General features: G+C 49.4%; 1 protein-coding gene across 2 annotated transcripts; it reads right to left on the bottom strand.

The window, feature by feature from the left end:
* Positions 1-88: 88 nt before the first annotated feature.
* On the bottom strand, positions 89-14,888 carry LOC131671674 (CYFIP-related Rac1 interactor B). 2 transcript variants are annotated; one of them, XM_058948288.1, is made up of 8 exons: positions 14,655-14,888; positions 6,361-6,576; positions 4,214-4,353; positions 3,627-3,851; positions 3,208-3,545; positions 2,990-3,069; positions 2,789-2,915; positions 89-2,701 (listed from the first exon to the last, which is right to left on the bottom strand). In XM_058948288.1, the coding sequence occupies exons 3-8, from the start codon at positions 4,296-4,298 to the stop codon at positions 2,564-2,566; spliced, it is 993 nt and encodes a 330-aa protein (XP_058804271.1). In that variant the 5' UTR covers positions 4,299-4,353; positions 6,361-6,576; positions 14,655-14,888; the 3' UTR covers positions 89-2,563. The 2 variants fall into 2 exon arrangements, with proteins under 2 accessions (XP_058804271.1, XP_058804270.1); XM_058948287.1 differs by lacking the exon at positions 6,361-6,576.
* Positions 14,889-17,360: the final 2,472 nt, after the last annotated feature.

The raw sequence follows: 17,360 nt of genomic DNA, 5'->3' as shown, positions 1-17,360 counted from the left end.
AAATTTAAATTGATACCCTTTATGAGTCCAATCTGGACCTTGCATTTCAAGAGCAGATGGATGAACAATAGAAAAACACGTATTCAGTATTTATCAATAGTTTATATTTTATATTTCAAAGCTTTACATGTCAGACTTTTTTCTAATACATATTATTCTTCATTTACATAATCGTGGACTCGAAAATTGTCTGTGTTACTGAGTATGACAAGTCTCTTATCTTCAAAAGAGCGACAAATACATCGAGAGTTTTAAATGTTTGTAGGAAAATTCGCTTTACACTCTTGAATGTAAATAGGCAAATTTGAAGATTTGTGCGTGCGTACAAAAGATGACCCTGGCAATATAAATATTTGACTCTCCACACAGAAAAGTATTTCTTAATAAACTTTCATTGCTTTAAGATTTATGTTGTAAAATGTTATATATTTATATAATAACTTCGGCTAGAAGTTTGAGTTAATACTTTTTAAAAGTTACAATGTATAATTATTATTGTAAATTATACTATTTTTTACTTTCATAATTATGAGTTCCAGTGATTCAATAAATAATAAACATCATTTTATATATATTTCATGTCTGGTCAACTGTTGGTGAGTTTTCAAATGTCACGTTAGGCAAGAAAACAAATATTGAGACTGTAGAATATCCAAATGTCATTTCAATAATTATTTTTTCAAGCTGAACACTTTTAATATCGTTTGTCTCACATTGTAATATAATGGTACGATCACAGAAAATAATTTTTCCATTATTTTACACTCTTATCTTACTCTGTCCTTATCACAATCTTCAACTCCCACGCTCCATCTCAGTGTAAAAGATAGTTCAATTTTTTTGTCATGAATAATTATCTCTGTAATATGGTATCAGCAATGATACGCATATACATTATCATTTACTTAGATTACATTATATGTCGGTTCGATTTCCATATTTTCCATGATTCTACAAAATGTACAAGAGTATTTCAATAAACTTTTTTTTTGTCTTTGGTTCTCAGCAATACTTTTAAAAGACATATTCGCCACAACGCGAAATTGATCTCTTTTGTTCTCGGCAGTTTAACATATTAGGATATAATTGCTCGTTCGAAACTAGTTTGTTTGAGACACTGTCGAATCTCAATGATTTTTTTAATGAAAGGTATAGTTCGTTATCAAGGCGCTGGTTTTATATCAAACAAAAGATACACTGCATTACCTTGTAGAACTTATGTCCGATCAATACAAAATATGGTTCTTACAAATATTATTATTTATGCAGTTGACTAACAGTACAAACGATAGCTTTGAGACTGCGCTATGCAGATGAATTCGGGTGATAACTATGAATTGTTTCAATGACTCCTGATCGACATAATAATTCATGATTTCGCACGATGTTATTAATATTAATCAATAATATTGGTTATAACTAACAAAACGTATTTTGTCAAACTCAAAAAAATTGTTCAAAATCACATTCCTTGAATAAAAAATTAAATTCTAAACGATATTCCTAAAAATATCTGTGCCGAGAAGATTAAATACTTTACATATGCTTATATCTATAACACTTATTTTTTTAACTTTTCTGAATTAATATTACTTGAATCAAGTGCGATTCAGTTTAACGTTCAATGGGAAGACTCATCAAATACCATTAAAATCAAAGTGAGTACTGGCGAATAAGAAAAGTTATTATCAAAACTGGGTACACGCTTTCAGAAATGTTTGTAAAAGTCATTGATGCTTTCAAATAGATAATAGATATTTAGAAAATCGATTTTATTAGAAAATACTGTCGTCTTCGCAAAACTTTCAAATGAACGAACGTTGCAGTTATTCTCGAGTAAGGGTGTTGGGCTTCGCGAAGTACAATTTTAATGAAATTAGGACTTTTATACTATTGCAATATCAATAATCAGAATAATGATTGTATTATGCTTATAATAATCACGGTAATAATTGCCTAAATATTCTATCACTATATATAATAAGGGTTTCGACGTTATATAAATTAATAATACACTCGCTTAAAAATGCGTAGCCGTGATCCGATTGCCCCAGAAAGTCTTGTACGTTCATCGGCGAGTTCGTTGAATTTACAAATTTTACTCGTTGCCAATGTGCACTCATCGTAAAATTCTACGTCGACAGAAAGCTAGATAGCTATCGTGTTATAAAAGTGTTGCTTATTGGAAAATGAAAAACCGAGCGATTGCATAGCGATGCAACAAGATGCAAGTGAAACTTGATGAAAGTGCCTGAGCTCGAAACGAGGAAAAATTGTCACGCTCCACAATTGTAATTTCGACACGTGGAATTGTATAAGGTAGGTGGTCGTTCGATGGTTTTAATAAATAAGAAAGAGATACATAGACTGACGACCGCCCGAAAATAAATGGACGCTCGCGAACGCGAACGAAGGTTGTCCGTGTGCGCGCGAACGAGCCACGCGTGCACGGACATCGTGTTGGGAAAGCGACGCCAACAGGTCATCAGGTGTCGAAGTAGTTCCTCGTAGTTCCGCGCGCATTTGTTCAGCTTCGAATACAGCAACCACGAGGCTTCGGCAATCAAGCGGCCAGCAGGTTCTTGATGTTCTTTGGGGTGTTCTCCTCGTTGAGGTGCTTGGTGGTGTAGCGCAGCGCGTTCAGCAGTCCCTCGCTCTTGCACGGCGGCTGGTCTTTCAGCAGCTTCACGCAGCCCTTGACCTGTTACGCGAAATAATTGTCTCGGTTTCAAAGGTACACACGATTGGGACATCGCGCGCATGACGGCCGGTGCGACGGCAAACTCACGTCGACGTTGGATCCCTTGACAAAGGCGCCCTGCGGATGCACGTGGTCGTACAGTATGACTAGGCCGACCATCACCCTCAGCACGAACAGCTGTGTCTCCTCCCGTTGGAATTGCGCCAGTAAATTTCTGCCAACAAGTTTGACGCGTTAGTGTGTCTCGTCGCGCGAGTCCATCCGCGGATGTAAAAAGCAGCGACTTACGGGTTCTCCAGCATCCTAAGGCAGACTTTCGCCATCGTGCCCAGCGTCTCCGTGATGTTTTCCCTCGGTATGTCTTCGTTCTGTAACGAAAGCGAGAGGCGAAGCGCGCCTTAGCAAGTTGGCCAGTTGTCAGAGCGCCTCGACCGCGACGCGCTTAAAACAAGCGAGGCCGTCGAGGCGACTCGCGCGGCGGAGGGAAAAGAGCGCGTCCAACTCACGTCCATGAGGAAGGCGATGGTGGCGTTGCTGAGCACGCGCAGCATGGGTGTCGCGTGGGCATAGAAGAGCGACATGCGGTTGGCGAGCTCGTTGCCGACGACCAGGTCCCTCTCGCTGGCGTTGTCCTGTCGCGCGAGGGAGGCGCGCGTGAGGGTGCGCCTGTAGTAGCTAAAGTCGTTCTGGATGGCGGGCGTCTTCATCTTGAACTCGTCGAACTTGAGCACGAACTCGAGTATCTCGGCCAGCTGCTTGACGAGCGCCTGCTGAGTCTCCAGGTGTTGCGTCGGTGACAAGTTGCCGGAGCACAGCTGGCCCAGAATCTTCGGCACCACTCGTTCTGGAAAGGCAAAGCGTGCGAATGGCGTGGAAGAGCGACTCGGCGAGGCGATCGTTGCGAGGCAGAGCGGCGCGCGCTTACCCAGCTCCAGGGAAAACTCGTAGAAGCGCTTGAGCTTGGCGACGAGCGGAGCGACCGTGAGGTAAGCTTTCCGCTGATACTCCTCGGTCGGCGCGCTGATGGCCTCGCGGATCTCTTTGCCGGCGCCTTTGTAGCATTGGATCTCTTGTAATATCGACTCGGAGTTCTTCAGGACCCTCTGCACCGCCTCGAACGTCTGTCGCTCGATCTCTGACGGCTGAGCATCTGTCGATGCAGAAACAGTCCTTACAAGTGGCATTTTTGCCATTTCGGCGCGGCCGTCCAGTTAGTTTCGATTGTCTGGGCGGCGCTGCGCATTATCGGCAAAATATCGAGCTCTCTACAGCGGATTCTACTCGCGCTGGCATTTACGACGCGTGCCAAAGCAGGCTCAGGCTTTCGCTGTTTATTTTTGGATTTATTGAATAACGATAATGTTTTCGAGGTACTCCGCAAGGAGCTAAGTACGTCGATACTCGTTAAGTTGCCCATGTTTTTATAATGCGCTTCAAGATTAGTTTGGCCGATAGTCTTGCTCGAGATAATGGCAAAATATAATCAGTGAAGTAGTGGACCGTTCAACTTACTCTCAAAATCTAGGAAGACGTCGTACTTTTGTGGAGTGCAGCAAGTCGACTCGTCACGAGCCAGAAGGCTCAGAAGTTTGCCCATAGCGAATCACAGACTTTGGCCCTGTTCTCGAAGCCCGTCAAAACTCATTGACCATCTGAAATGCACGAAAGGACGAGGCTGCTAGTAATAAAAGTCGCTAGTCAATCGACCAGGCGTTATTGTTTTATGCGCGAGCGGTGCATACGGAGACGCGGGAGGAGGAAAATCCAATCATCGCGGCGCCCGATGGAAAATGGCTAGGCAATTTTCGTGGCAAATTGAACGGAACTCAATACGCTAAGGCCCTGGAGCAGCTGCGCGAGCTCGCGAGTCGAGCTACACACGGGCACTGAGTAATCCACTCGCGACGTGGAATCCGTCGACTGATTGCTGGACGTCGACGATCAACTGCCGCACGCGTGCAGCTACATCGAGCTACATGCCGTGCCGCTCCTGATTATTTCGCGCGCGATCCAAACGCAGAACAAATATGCGCGCTCGCGGAATGTATGCACGCGCTTGGCGCGTATTCTATCAACTAATGAGCTTGCTATTTCAGAAATAGGCTCGTTCGCGATGCGCGAATTCATCAGTTTCCACTTTCGCAATCTGTCGACGCGGCTCCGTACGTTTCAGCAGCGCGAGCTTTCCGTAAGCTCGCGCCGACTGAACGTTTCTCTCGACGCGTAATAAGAGCTGGAGCCCCCCGTTCGGCTGCGGACGATGCCTCGCGCGCGCTCGGCGACATTTCAGACAGAACAGTCCCGTTTAAACAGTTCCGTCGTACGGAAGAGGACAGCGGTTCGAAGCCGCGAGCGGCAGAAGTGCCGCGCGACTGCGCTCCAATTGAAGCGAGCAGGTGAGTGGTGCAAGCAGTCGAGCTGGCTGCAGTCTACATTCACGCATCGCGTGCGTCTGCGGGACTGAGGGGAGCACTCTGCTTGTACGTGCGTTTGCACGAGTAGACGCGTCGCAACGCGCGCAGTGTACGCGACGGAGGCGACAAATGAATGGGTTCCCCGAAGCAACGACAGTGACGACGTCGCAAGAATGAGACGCTGCGGCGAAGAATGGAGTGAAGAGGTGCGCCGGGCGATCCCCTCGCGGATGCTCGCGCGAGAAACGCGCGACTCCGCCGCCCTGAAAGGAGACCGTGCACGCGCGCGCTCCAAATTAATTTCTGATCTGCGAAGTGCCTTTCAGCGCGAACGAGTGGAAAGCCCTCGCAGCTGTCGCCTCAAAAGAGCTTGTTTTTTAAAAAAAAGGAAGAATAAAAGGAGAGGGAAACGTAAGAGCAGGCTTCGGCTACTCTCTATGAAAATCGAACAATGCCGGGGGCTGTCGGTGTATCGGCACTGGAGACGAATGACGTGACAATGCGCTGCTGTAATTTACGTCGGAGGTACTGGCGGTGCAGCTATACGGCTCTCATGAGCACGTAGTGCACCGACGGTTCAGCAGTCGATATGGGACGTAATGCTACTTGCGTGGCGATCGAGATGAAATGCGCTGATGTTCCGAAAATAAAGCACCGGCGAGCTTTTCGTAGAGGGGGGAAGCACCTTTCCAGTTCGGCGGCGGCAAATATGGCAAAGCTTACCGAGCCAGTCGACAACCCTCTCGACACGAATGGAAAAAAAAGCAATATACAGAGGAAGAGAGAGAGAGAGAGAGAGAGAGAGAGAGAGAGAGAGAGAGAGAGAGAGAGAGAGAGAGAGAGAGAGAGAAGAGAGAAAGCACGGATGGGGATGCAGAAAATTCGATTCCAATCGGGAGGCTGTCGAGTGGCAGTAACACCGAAGTAAGCAAGAGAGGGAGCAGACGGTGTAGCTATAGGTCTGCGAGTGCCGAGGCTATTAGCGACGTTTGCTCTGTGCTGAGCAGCTAGACGAGCACAGGCAGGGGGGTGTGCAAGCGCAGCCGAGTTTAGTAAACAGAGTAGCGGCCGCGGGAGCGAAGAAGGCCTGGCGATGTCAGCGACCTCGTGGACACGTTCATTCACTGCCGTGCGCGCCGCGCCAAAAGCCCGAGGCCTGCTTAGCTGGTGCTCGGAGGCGGCGTCGACTGACGAGTGCCGAGCCAAGGTCAGCGTCTCCGCGGAGCGCGCACTTACGACACTCACCTGCTGGCGCTGGAGGAGCTTGCGCGAGTGTCGCAGGCCATCGATGGCACTGCGCCCGCGGCCACGTAACACTGGGGGAGGGCGAGCGTGCGAGCAAGAGGCAGAGATGCTCTCACGGGGCTGCTGCTGCTGCTGCTGCTGCTGCTGCTGCTGCTGCTGCTGCTGCTGCTGCGACGGCGGCGGCTGCGTTGGTCTGGCGAGACGCTCGCTATCGCACTGAATCGCGCGCACATGCGATCTCCTTATTTGGTCAAAGCGCGCTTGGCGCGTGCACGCCAGCACCCTACCACCCCCCCCCCCCCCCAAACCCAGCGCCGCGCGCTGAAAATCAATGCTGCCAAGCTGTCGCTACCCCCCGCGAAGATGACGCTCGCAGCGCCGCACTCCCGCGCGCCACTTTTCGAATTCGCCATCTACGCCCGGCTGCTCCCATTCGCGACGAGTCCGGTAACGCGAGCAGCGCAATGATTGGCTCGAACTTTCTACTGCTGTTTCCGGAAACGACAAACTGCAGCCCCCCTCTGAAATCGAGCGCGCGGTCAATGCAACAGCCAACGCGGCGAGTCTCTGGTATGCCGACTATTTTCATCGCGGCCGCGTGCGACCTCAAGAATAGCGAGTCGCATTGGCCAATTAGCGGCTGGTCGCGTGGTTACGCGTCGCGTGTCGGATCACGAGCACGCGAGAAGCATTGCGAATCTCCGAATTCCCGCGAGTTATTTCAGAGGCAGCAGCAGCAGCAGTGGTGTCGCGACGAACAAAGTAAGAGACAAAAAGAAAATAGCGCCGGCGGATTTCCAAATAACGACGACGACGACGACGACGACGGTGTTTCGCGGTGGACATTCCCAGCCGCGAGTGCGTCGACCCCTTCGCCCCGCGAGCTGAGATTTATGCGTGCGGACGATTTTAGTCGAACCTTTGGAATTTATGGTGCAAACGATAAGTGCACGGCCACGTTGAATATATCAGGAACAGGTACAGTTCGGCTATGCTAATTTTATTTATTGTGAAATATCCTTTCTTTTTTTTTATTTTGCTGTAATAGTTGTTATTTTTAGCCGAGCCATAAAGAAGATGAGCAGAGTTTTTGCGCATCAGCAACTCGCACCGGACAACTGTACCTCGAGCGCCTCGTTAATGACTCATCGCAATGGACCTCGACGGCAGCGCTCATTTTTATACGGCAGGCGTTCGTTCGCCAAAGCACCGACGACGGCGTTCGTCCGAGGAATCTTGACAAAAATGAACTTTCAGATATTTGGCTGATCGATGCAGAGAGAAAAAGACACGTCAGAGTTGTGGGCGGATGCTGCCAAAATACGCCTACGTACGGCCTTATCGCTCGGGCGTTTCTTTTCTGCTTGCGCGAGTGGCAATTATCGCCGCTTATGGTCCTCGTTAATCTTCTAAGCTTACGCATGCATTAACTAAAACATAACAGAAAAGGGGAGGCACTTCTCTGCGCGTAAGTCAATTGATTTGCTTGAATTGACGGTTATAAAGACTTTAATAAGCGTCCATTATATTCTCGCCCACAGTTTTCGACGATTATCCAATCGACGTTACTTTCTCTCTCTTTTTCTCTTTTGCCCCCCTCACCGCGCAACAACAAGAGCAACAGCATTACTCGCCGTGTGCGTCTTCCTCCTCGCGGCATTTATTTATTCATCGGCGCTGCTCGAGCAGCAGCTGCACTCGCCCTACAAGGTACGAAAATCCCAACGACAAACGAGTGTTCGCGCTTGCGAATCATTAAACCAGCAGTGCACGAGGGTGACCTAGGGACTAACTTACTCCGCTTTTTTCCTGTCTCTCTCTCTCTCTCTCTCTCTCTCTCTCTCTCTCTCTCTCTCTCTCTCTCTTTGGAGCCCGCCTAAACTGTAATTCATTCGTGTACGTGCGCGTGCGCGTCGGCTTGCTTCATTTACATCGACGCTTACTCCGCAATCCCGCCGCGAAGAGTATTTCTATCAACCTGGCGCTCGGGGAGCTTTCTCGCTGCAATACTCAGCCACGGTATTAACGTTCCACTTGTAAGTCTGCGCGGGCCCGAAAGTGGAGTCGAGCGAGGAGAGCGAATAAAAAAAAATGCGTCACGCGCGACTGAGCAGCTAGCGGACGAAGAAGGCGCATGGTCGCGCGCTCCGCCTGAACACCGTTATTAGGCGCTTGATGGGATAAGCGACCGTAAAAATGCACGGTGTCGCTTTCGCTGGCGCGCCGCGGACGAAATCCCAGCTGAGCCGAGCGCGCGCATTATGCGCGCCACTTGGCGCGCGCGACGCCCAAAGAGAAGCGTCAAACGTCGCGTCTCTGAAAACAACGACGCACGCGTGCGTCGCGGCGCTCTCGTCTGCCCGACGGAAAACAAAAGGGGAGCGAGCGGCGGGCGTCGCGCGACGGAGCGCGTCGTAGCGTGAAATTCGCCTTTGACGTCACACGTGCACACGTGCGCAAAGTGGCGGCGGACTGCACTATTGCCGCGTGCGATCGGCGACGCCAAGTGGCGGACGGCAAGCAGCTGCTTCGAAGAGCCCGCCCCTCACGACGATCGCGCGACCGTTATCGGCCGCGGAACAAGCGACCCGCGACGCAGCGCGTTGACGATCGATCAGCCAGCTCGATCGCGCGTCGAGGCTCGTAAGTGAGACCGAGCGAGAAGTGCGCGCGCGCGCGCGCAGTCACGTACAAAGGACTGCTCGGTGCGTGAGCGCGACGGTGTGACGAGGCGTCTTCGCTTGCGATACTGCACCTTCTGGGACGGCCATCCGATGCGCTCTGAATTGGCCCAATTGCACGCCTCGCCGTCCGTTCCTCGTCGCCTTTTCTCGGCCGCTAAAAGTCCGTCGTCGCTCATTTTTCACCTTTTTCTCCGCGCTGAGCTTGGCGTCATCGTTTATTTATGTTCATTGCGTATCGATCCTCGTCGACGCTTACAAAAGTAGGCGCGCAACGTCGACCTGTGGAACTGGGATTCCAAGCCGCCTGATGCACAACGCGCGCACAAGCGAGTAACGTTTAGCGCGAGAGGCAGCGGCAAGGCGTTGCGAAAGCCTAAGCGCGGGCGAAGAAGATCCGTTTGCCTCCGCGACAACGCGCGAAAGCGGCGCGCGTAACGTCGCGAAGAGCGGCTCGAGCGCGCGTGTAGGCATCGCCGCGCGCGCGGTTTCGTCTCCGACGCTAAATATGGCCAAAGCGCGCGTGATGTTTTCATCGAGCAGCCCTGTCCCCCGACCGCGTTAACGCTCGGGTCAAATCAATCGCGGGAGCTGCAGCGGGCCCGAACGCCGATAGATCTTACAGGGATACAACGCGTCGGTGGGCGGACACAAGCGAACGCTGCGATTGCTCGACGTCGCGCGCGGCGCGCATACGCGAAGCTCTGGTGCAACGCCGCGGTTAGCGCGGGCAAGCGCCCATCGCTGAAAGGAGCTCCGCGACTCATCGTTGTTTTGCAAAGCTGCATTATCGTCGGGCACAGTGCCGTATAGCATTGCGAAAGGCCAAGTAAAACCGACTGCTGCGCTGCCTTTACACGCTTGCTCAAGATGAGTAATGGCGAAAAGCCGTACAAGTACCTTTTAGCGCGTCGAGCATACGCGAGAAGTGCCAAATAGATCGAAGCGATATAATGTAAATGTACTAACCGGCGGATGTGACGCACCGTTTTAATGCCAATTTATTTTTATTCAGCAAGGTTAGCCTTTGTATCAAGAGCATTTATTTTCTGCCGGCATCATAGGTAAAAGGGTAGTCGTTTTCCGATACTCGGCGACGGAGCGATCGCGGATTGATCGCGCGCAACCGTCAATCATTATCGTCGCTTCGAGCGCAAATCCGCTCGTTCGTCGTGCCGTCGACCATTGGCACTGGCTGCGAATCGCAGCGAGCGCGCGACGTGCCCAAACGCCAGAGGCACGCGAAAGAAAAGGACGGGGAGGGCGCCGCGCGCGCCACGCGCACTCCTAAAGATCGCGACGACGAGGATACCGATACGAGGGTGTCCGGTTCGATTCGAGTGCGCTGGCAGGCCGCGCGCGTGTCGGTATACCTATAGCGCGTAAGGGGAAAAAAGGGGGGGACGCGCACACGGGCCATCCTCGCCTCGTCATCCGGTTTCGAGGACTGCTCGCGCTGCGCTGCTTATGCGTACGCGCGCGCGCTCCTACGCGTAGCTGCCAGCCGAAACTGCGCGCCCGCTGCTCTCACTTGGCCCGATTCGGCGGGATACCCTCCAAATTCGTCTTTCATACGCGAAGAGGCACGGCGGAGGGGGAGGGGCTGCTTTCCATTCAAATTCACTTATACGAGGTTGAATTATGTGCCCGACGAGAGGAGGAGTAACGGCGGATCGTCGGAACGTTGCTTTACACATGCAGCGCGGCTTGCCAACGAAGTACCTATAATCATCGATTCGAGTCCAGAAGGTCACTTACGCTCTAGCTAGAAAGTTCGCTGTGAGAGAAACGATAATCTTCCTGTCGTGCGTAGGAAAAGAAGTTGCAGAGACCACGCGAAAAGCGTGGTCAGCGGAGAGTTGCTGCTATCTACTAATGACGGAGATGATTGTACGCATGTTAGAGAAATAGCAGTAGAGTACCGCTGTTGCAGGAGCAGTGGGGGGGGGGGGGGGGGGACTGACATGCCGTCATAATCTAAAACACGCGGCCAACGGATAGTCGCATAGGAAACACACGTATAGCGCCAGCGCGGAGATCGCCGACATCAATGACGACAGCTCGTCGTCAATCTGCCACTCGGTAATCTCGGCAGCCATCGCTCATCCGCGTCCACAGCCGCGCAGATAACGCACGAGGCTCTCGCTCGTCGCGTCCTTTTCACGAAGTACAGTCAGCGCACGACGGGAATCGAGACCGGGCGAGCGAGGCGGTCTAGCCGCGACGCGACGGAGACGAAAGAAGACGACAGCAGCCGACGATCGGCGAGAGGAAGCGCGCCTGAGATTTATTAATATCCGCTTGCGGCCGTAAGCTGCAGCGCGCAGGAAATCGGTTATCCGCCGCGACCGCGCGCGGCCGATGAAAAATGACATGAAAAAAGAAGGAAGGCTAGCGGAATGGCCCGCATTGACGAGCGTCCACTTGGTCTCGTAGCCGATTTGTCGTGCTGCTGCGCGAGGCACGAGGTTGTTCACCCAAACGTCACGGGCGAGCGGAGACGAGGACTGCCGCGGCGCGATGCTCGAGGAATTCGCGATTTCGCGCGTTTCGTACGCGCGGAAGGGGGCGCGCGAGCCACCGAGCGTGACGACCTGGCGATCTCTCCGCCCGGCCGACGCATCCACGAGCTGCAGCGCGCGTGACATTGCGGCGCGTTCTCACGTGCATATATCCGCCCGCCACCTGCAATTTTTGCCCTCGCTGTCGTTCCCTTTGGCCGCGAGCGATCCGGCGCGCGTCTCGCTTTCCACTTTTTTGTTCTACCTTGGCGTCTCGGCTTTCTGCGCTTCGTTCGTCGCGAAACCGCGAGGACTGCAAGGCTATACGAGACGACATTGACGACCTACCCGTCGTCGCCTGTATCGATACTTGCTTTGGCCTGCTCGCGCGGAAAATAATTCTTTACCCGTGCAAAGTTCGCTTCGGACGAGATCCCTTGGCAACGAGCATGCAAGCTCTGTCATCGATGAAGCTGGGCGCGATTGATTAGCGGGAATGAATTATGCGCCAGATTCATTAGTAAACGAATTCTCGGCTAATACGGTAGACTCGAGTCTACATGACCCACTTACCAATAAACCGATAGGCTCTGCTTACGGAAAGTCTGAGCCACCCATAATTAAATAACCGCACGACTCGTGTCGACCGCCGAGTAAAATTAGTTAATCGGGAAAAAAATGAGCTGGGTCAAATTATGAAAGTTAACTCGGCCTACGCAATTCGACAGAAGTTTAATTAATTTGCGAATTTTCAATTGAGCAAGGAGTGTGAAACTGTTTCAAGACAATCACACCTCGATCACTGCATATTCAATGCTTCCTCACAGCTTTGCCAGCGAAATGTCATTTGGTCGATCTCGGCGAAAACCCAAAGTGAGATCGGTTTCTTTTTTTTCAGCAATTTGCATGTCTAAACAGTTTTCACGAGTAAACGCTGCAGTGAGCAGCGCGCGCAAGCATTCGTTCTCGCGGCAAGCGTTAAAAGTGCATGCGAAACGAGGAGCAATGGAAACAAATGCAATTAAATTTGTTTCCATTAGAGGCAGCTCGGAAAATTTCTCCAATTAAACTGCTCGAAATAGTGAGCAGTGAATCTCGCTCAACGGTTTCTCTCTATCTCTCTCCCTCGGTCCCGAAATTGCGAACGCACCTACTGAGCTTTCAATCGCGATAGAATATGTGCACGAAATTGAAAGGCGGCAAGTGGACCGCACGCCGCTGGCGCGCTCATCGTTGGCTAACGCGAAATGGAACTCTTGCGCCGCGCGAGCACAACTCGGAAATTGCGCGTAACGCATGGACACTACGAGCAGTGGCCTTGAACGATGTTGCGTTTTCCACGCGCTCGCGCATATCACCTATTTAATTTTTAACTGTTAGCGCACTATCCCGTGCCAGGAGCCGGCTCGATTTATGATAATTGACAACTCCTTGCCTCTGCCCGAGACTGCCAGTCAACGGCTTTTCTCGATCGTGATCTTTATATATTTCCGCTGCGTTACTTATTTGTTCGCTTTTTACTGCGATTGGCTTGAGCAACAGGTTACTATTGATTTATAGTGTGCATTTCGTAAGATTAACTTTTCCGTATAATTAGCCGGTTGCTTGATCAAGTGCGCAACAGCAATATAAATTAATGGGATTTTAAGAGAATCAATTTGCCAACGCGCGCAGTGAAATATTAATAAAGCAGCACTTTTTTCCAAATCTTGGATAACTAAGCTTAATTAAATACGTATAACCGGTCGGACGAATCGTAAGTATATGTACAGCATTCGTATCGCAAATTCACGTGGCCTCTTATCTGTGACAAAAGTTACTCAGTCTCTAAAAATTCTTACAAGTACGTCAAAGCGCGGGAAACAAGGTGTGTGATTCAGACGCCTATCGAAAATTCGCTAGCTCGGAGGAAAAGCAAGAATTCCATAAATAGGCAATGTGCGGTGCACATCAAACATCGGATGAAAGTTATTGCTAAAAAAATCGCACGAAAAGCATCACTCGTGTGCTCGCGTCTGCGGTCAACATCGATGATTCAGCTCAGCCCAGATTTTGTAATCGAGCGATAACGAAGCGATAGAGTTTATCCCGGATCGATGATCCTTGAAAGCTCCGCCAACCGTCCGAGCGCTGACTATATATACGTATATATATATATATATATATATATATATATATATATGTATAATAATGCGAAGCCAACGGCATATACGCGTATATGCCAAGCTCGTTGAGCTCACGAAGCTGAAAAAAAATCCCAAGTAATCAGCCTAGTTAACACGCGCTTAAGGCAACGCCGAATCGGCAAATTAGACGCAGATTTACGACGGAACGAGAAAGAGAGCAGAGGAAGGAAAACACGCAGACACGCGGAAACGCGCGTTTGTGCGTTCGCAGGAGAGCAATGATAGCGTTATCGCGCGAAGCTGCTGCTGCCAGGGCTGACAATAAATCGGCGCGCAGGCATTAATGCGCTCGTCACGCGATACATTGACGATTAATAGTCATGTGCACGGGAGCTGGAGTCGGCCGATGAGTCGGGCAAGGTGAAATCTCGCTACATTCCAGTTTCTACGCGAGGGTCGACCGTCGAAATTAGTCGCGCGGCGCGTAACGCAAAGCAACGCGCTTGTTTGGTTCGCGGCGGAAGGCAACAAAGTCCGCGCGTCGGAGTGTGCTCGCGGTTACGTCATTTCGCTCGTCGGCTGACCATCGCAACTTTAGCAAGACGCAGTGCACGACGCGCGCGTGCGAGAAAAAAACCTTCGATAAGCGGTCGATTAGCAAAAGCCAACTCTGACCACAGAGGCATCGGCGCAGAAGTTGAGCCGTTATCAGCGAAGACTCGGCGAGCGCGATAGCATCGTGCCGCGCGCTTATCGGCGTGCCGCTGGCGCATCGCTGGCTACTTAAATTGACAGCGTGTGCGTAAACAGGTTCTCCTGCGCGCGATTCTAAACGCGCAGCCGTCCAACCACAGACTTCCTGCCCGAGCGCGCGCCAATTGAAAATCATGGAGGCCGTTTCGTCCATAAGGCCTTCGGGCAGCGTTACACTTTGCAACAATGCCTCTGGCTATGGCTTTGAGCAACAATAGGGAGAGGAAACTCACGGTCGTCGGCAACGGCGACGAAAAGCAAGGGGCGTCAGTCCGCCGAGTGCTGCGTGCGGAGAGCGGCGCGGGCGGCCAAACAGAAACGAGAGGCCCCACCGTCTCGCCGTCGATCCGTCGCTGGTGAGCTGCACTGCTGCGGAAAGCTGTTGGCTTGCGGGCCGAGCGAACGGCAGCGCGCGCGCTGACGCAATGGGCGGTATGCTCGTACTGACTCGACTGGCCGGCGGCGGCGGCGGCGTGCAACCAAGCGGCAGCCGACCCCTGCCCCGCAGTCAGCTGATTCCCCCCTACTTTTTTGCCTCTCGCTCTTCCAATAAATTATACGGAGTACACGCCGGAAAGATGCGCGACTGACTAGCGAAAAAGGGAGCACCTTTTACGACGCACCTGCCGCGGAGATTTTCCCTCCAAAAGGACTTTTCTTTCTTTCTCCGCTTCGCGTCGAAGAGACGTGCTTTCTCAGCGTGGCTTTTCGCCGAAACGGCCACCTTCCTTCAAAAATCCTCTTCAAAATCAAAGGACGTTAAGATACGCTCGAATGCCTACCGATTGTTTTATCTTAACTGACCATACTTCCGAACATGTTTTCATTTCACCGCCGACAGTCAGCTTTTATCCCTTCGTAAACTTGATTAGCAAATCACGAGGGCGTGACATTTCATTAATGACAAATGGAGCTACACTATACGTTTTTTTAAAGGCTCTACCGCTAGTAAATTATCAACAATATTGAAGAATTCATTAACTGGTAATTTTCTCTTTCTAAATAGTCTGCAAATAAAATTTGTATCCACTACTGCTATCAGAAGAATTTATTCGAGGTATTATCAAATAGTCATGAAAATTCTTTTCCTTGCGCGACAGAGTCATACATTATTGCTGAACGATGGTTACTCGAATGTTTTATTGCGTCAGTAATTCGCTCCTCGGTTAAATGTTACAATTTTCTGATCAATTCCTGCATCTTTGCGAGCATTCTTTTCGAGACATTACATAGGTATACTTTTAAATTCTAATTAATCTAATCGAATCTTGCTTTCGATAAACTAACTAACCTTGACCAGCTGCACTTATTATGTTCTGAAACGTTATCTCAATGCAAAGAGAGCAAAAATCATCGAGAAAATTGATGAACAAACATTCGGCAGTGGTATTTGAAATGAAATAAACTTGAGAAAGCTTTCAAATATTTGCCCAGAAACAACCGGCAGCAAATTGATAAGAAATCAATAGTACTCTATGTATCTGAAAAGCGAGTAAGCATCCAATGGAATTAGTTTTTCAAGGCCTGCAGACGCACTTGTAGTGCCCCCCCCCCCCTTGACTGTCTTATCGGAAAACCGTTGTAGACGTATCCGTACTGAGTCTTGTTCACGCATAAAAGAGACCCATCTCTGCACACTCCTTTATTCTATGTAGCAATTGAGCGGCAGCTACGTTGAGATAATGATGACGCCGCGCTCGGATGTCTCGTGGATTCTTTTCAACTCAAAAGAAAAAGAGCTTTGACGTGGTGTATGTGTGTGTATGTACGTGTGTGATGTCGTAATTAGTGGAACAACTTAACCAACCAAGCAATGGTAACTTTCCCGTTAAGGTTTAAATTAATTATAGAAATTACGGCAAATCATCTGAGCTCAAAAACTAGTTGATAATCGCATCGATATTGGAAATATAGAAACGCTGGAAAAATCAAACTTGTCAACCGACAAATAGACTAGCCGACTATGAATACTAGATCAGTCGTACGTGTTACGAATGAAAATCGTTAGCGTCAATACGGTGAGCACCGATACGCGACGCTTCATGTAGCACTCGATCGAAAAATTGATGCTGTTTAAGCAGCGAACGAACCATGAAACGAGCGATCTTCGTAAAACTTACGGAGACTATTCACATTCGCTTCGCGCGCGCTATTGCCGATAAAGATTCAGCAGTTCACGCGTGAACGAACGATGTATTGTAGTAGAAGCATGCTGACTCGAAGAGTATAACGTCCTTGTACCATCGTTTTCAACCTCAAAGTTTCTTCTAAATATTTTATCAACAAAATGGAGGTTTGCTCTTCTACTGAGTTTTATAAACGTCATGATTTGACTAAAAACTAGCGATTATTACTTTAAAATGTACACACTACTTTTGAAAATATTGAAAATTTCAATTCACCATCTCTTGGTAAATGTATAGATATGTGATTACCAATGATGGTACTACACTTTTCGATCCAATTTAATTTTCTGCACCGCCATGTATTATCTGTCGATAAGAATAATTCCTACCAAAAATACTTACCAGATTTATGTCCGTGTTGAACTAGCTGCTACGGTGTGTTACCATAAACGAACTGAATCGCTGTTGTGCCCTCTGCTACTTCAGATGTCGTTACTCATAACTGTGAATCTGCAATTTTTTTCCTTATTATTTTAAAAGAAATTTGTTAACATTTATTAAGCAGTGATCCAGCGTAATCTGTAATGTTAGTTTAAATCTGGATTTCACGAATTTTGCGACATTTTCTTTTATTTACATACACAAGAAATTATGCAGTAATCTTATTTATGTATATATTTATTCAGCAATAAATAAAAGTATGTTCCTGCTGACAATTTATGTTACGCATATATTGAGATAAACTTGAAAATTATTTATGCTAATCATATTCTAAACAGTTCGCTATTGGAAGTTGATTATTTAAAATTTATG

The sequence above is a fragment of the Phymastichus coffea genome, unplaced genomic scaffold (assembly GCF_024137745.1).
Source record: "Phymastichus coffea isolate CEN01 unplaced genomic scaffold, Cenicafe_Pcof_1.1 PCOF00132, whole genome shotgun sequence".
Taxonomy (NCBI): Eukaryota; Metazoa; Arthropoda; class Insecta; order Hymenoptera; family Eulophidae; genus Phymastichus; species Phymastichus coffea.
The sequence above is the reverse complement of the archived record's forward strand: the minus strand, read 5'-3'. Positions and strand labels throughout refer to the sequence as shown.

Excerpts from the sequence above, each read along its gene's own strand:
- LOC131671674 (XM_058948288.1), bottom strand. The coding sequence starts at position 4,298 with ATGGGCAAACTTCTGAGCCTTCTGGCTCGTGACGAGTCGACTTGCTGC. Across the intron at positions 3,070-3,207 it reads CCATCGCCTTCCTCATGGAC|AACGAAGACATACCGAGGGA; the intron begins GTGAGTTGGACG and ends CTTTCGTTACAG. Across the intron at positions 2,916-2,989 it reads CTTAGGATGCTGGAGAACCC|AAATTTACTGGCGCAATTCC; the intron begins GTAAGTCGCTGC and ends ACTTGTTGGCAG.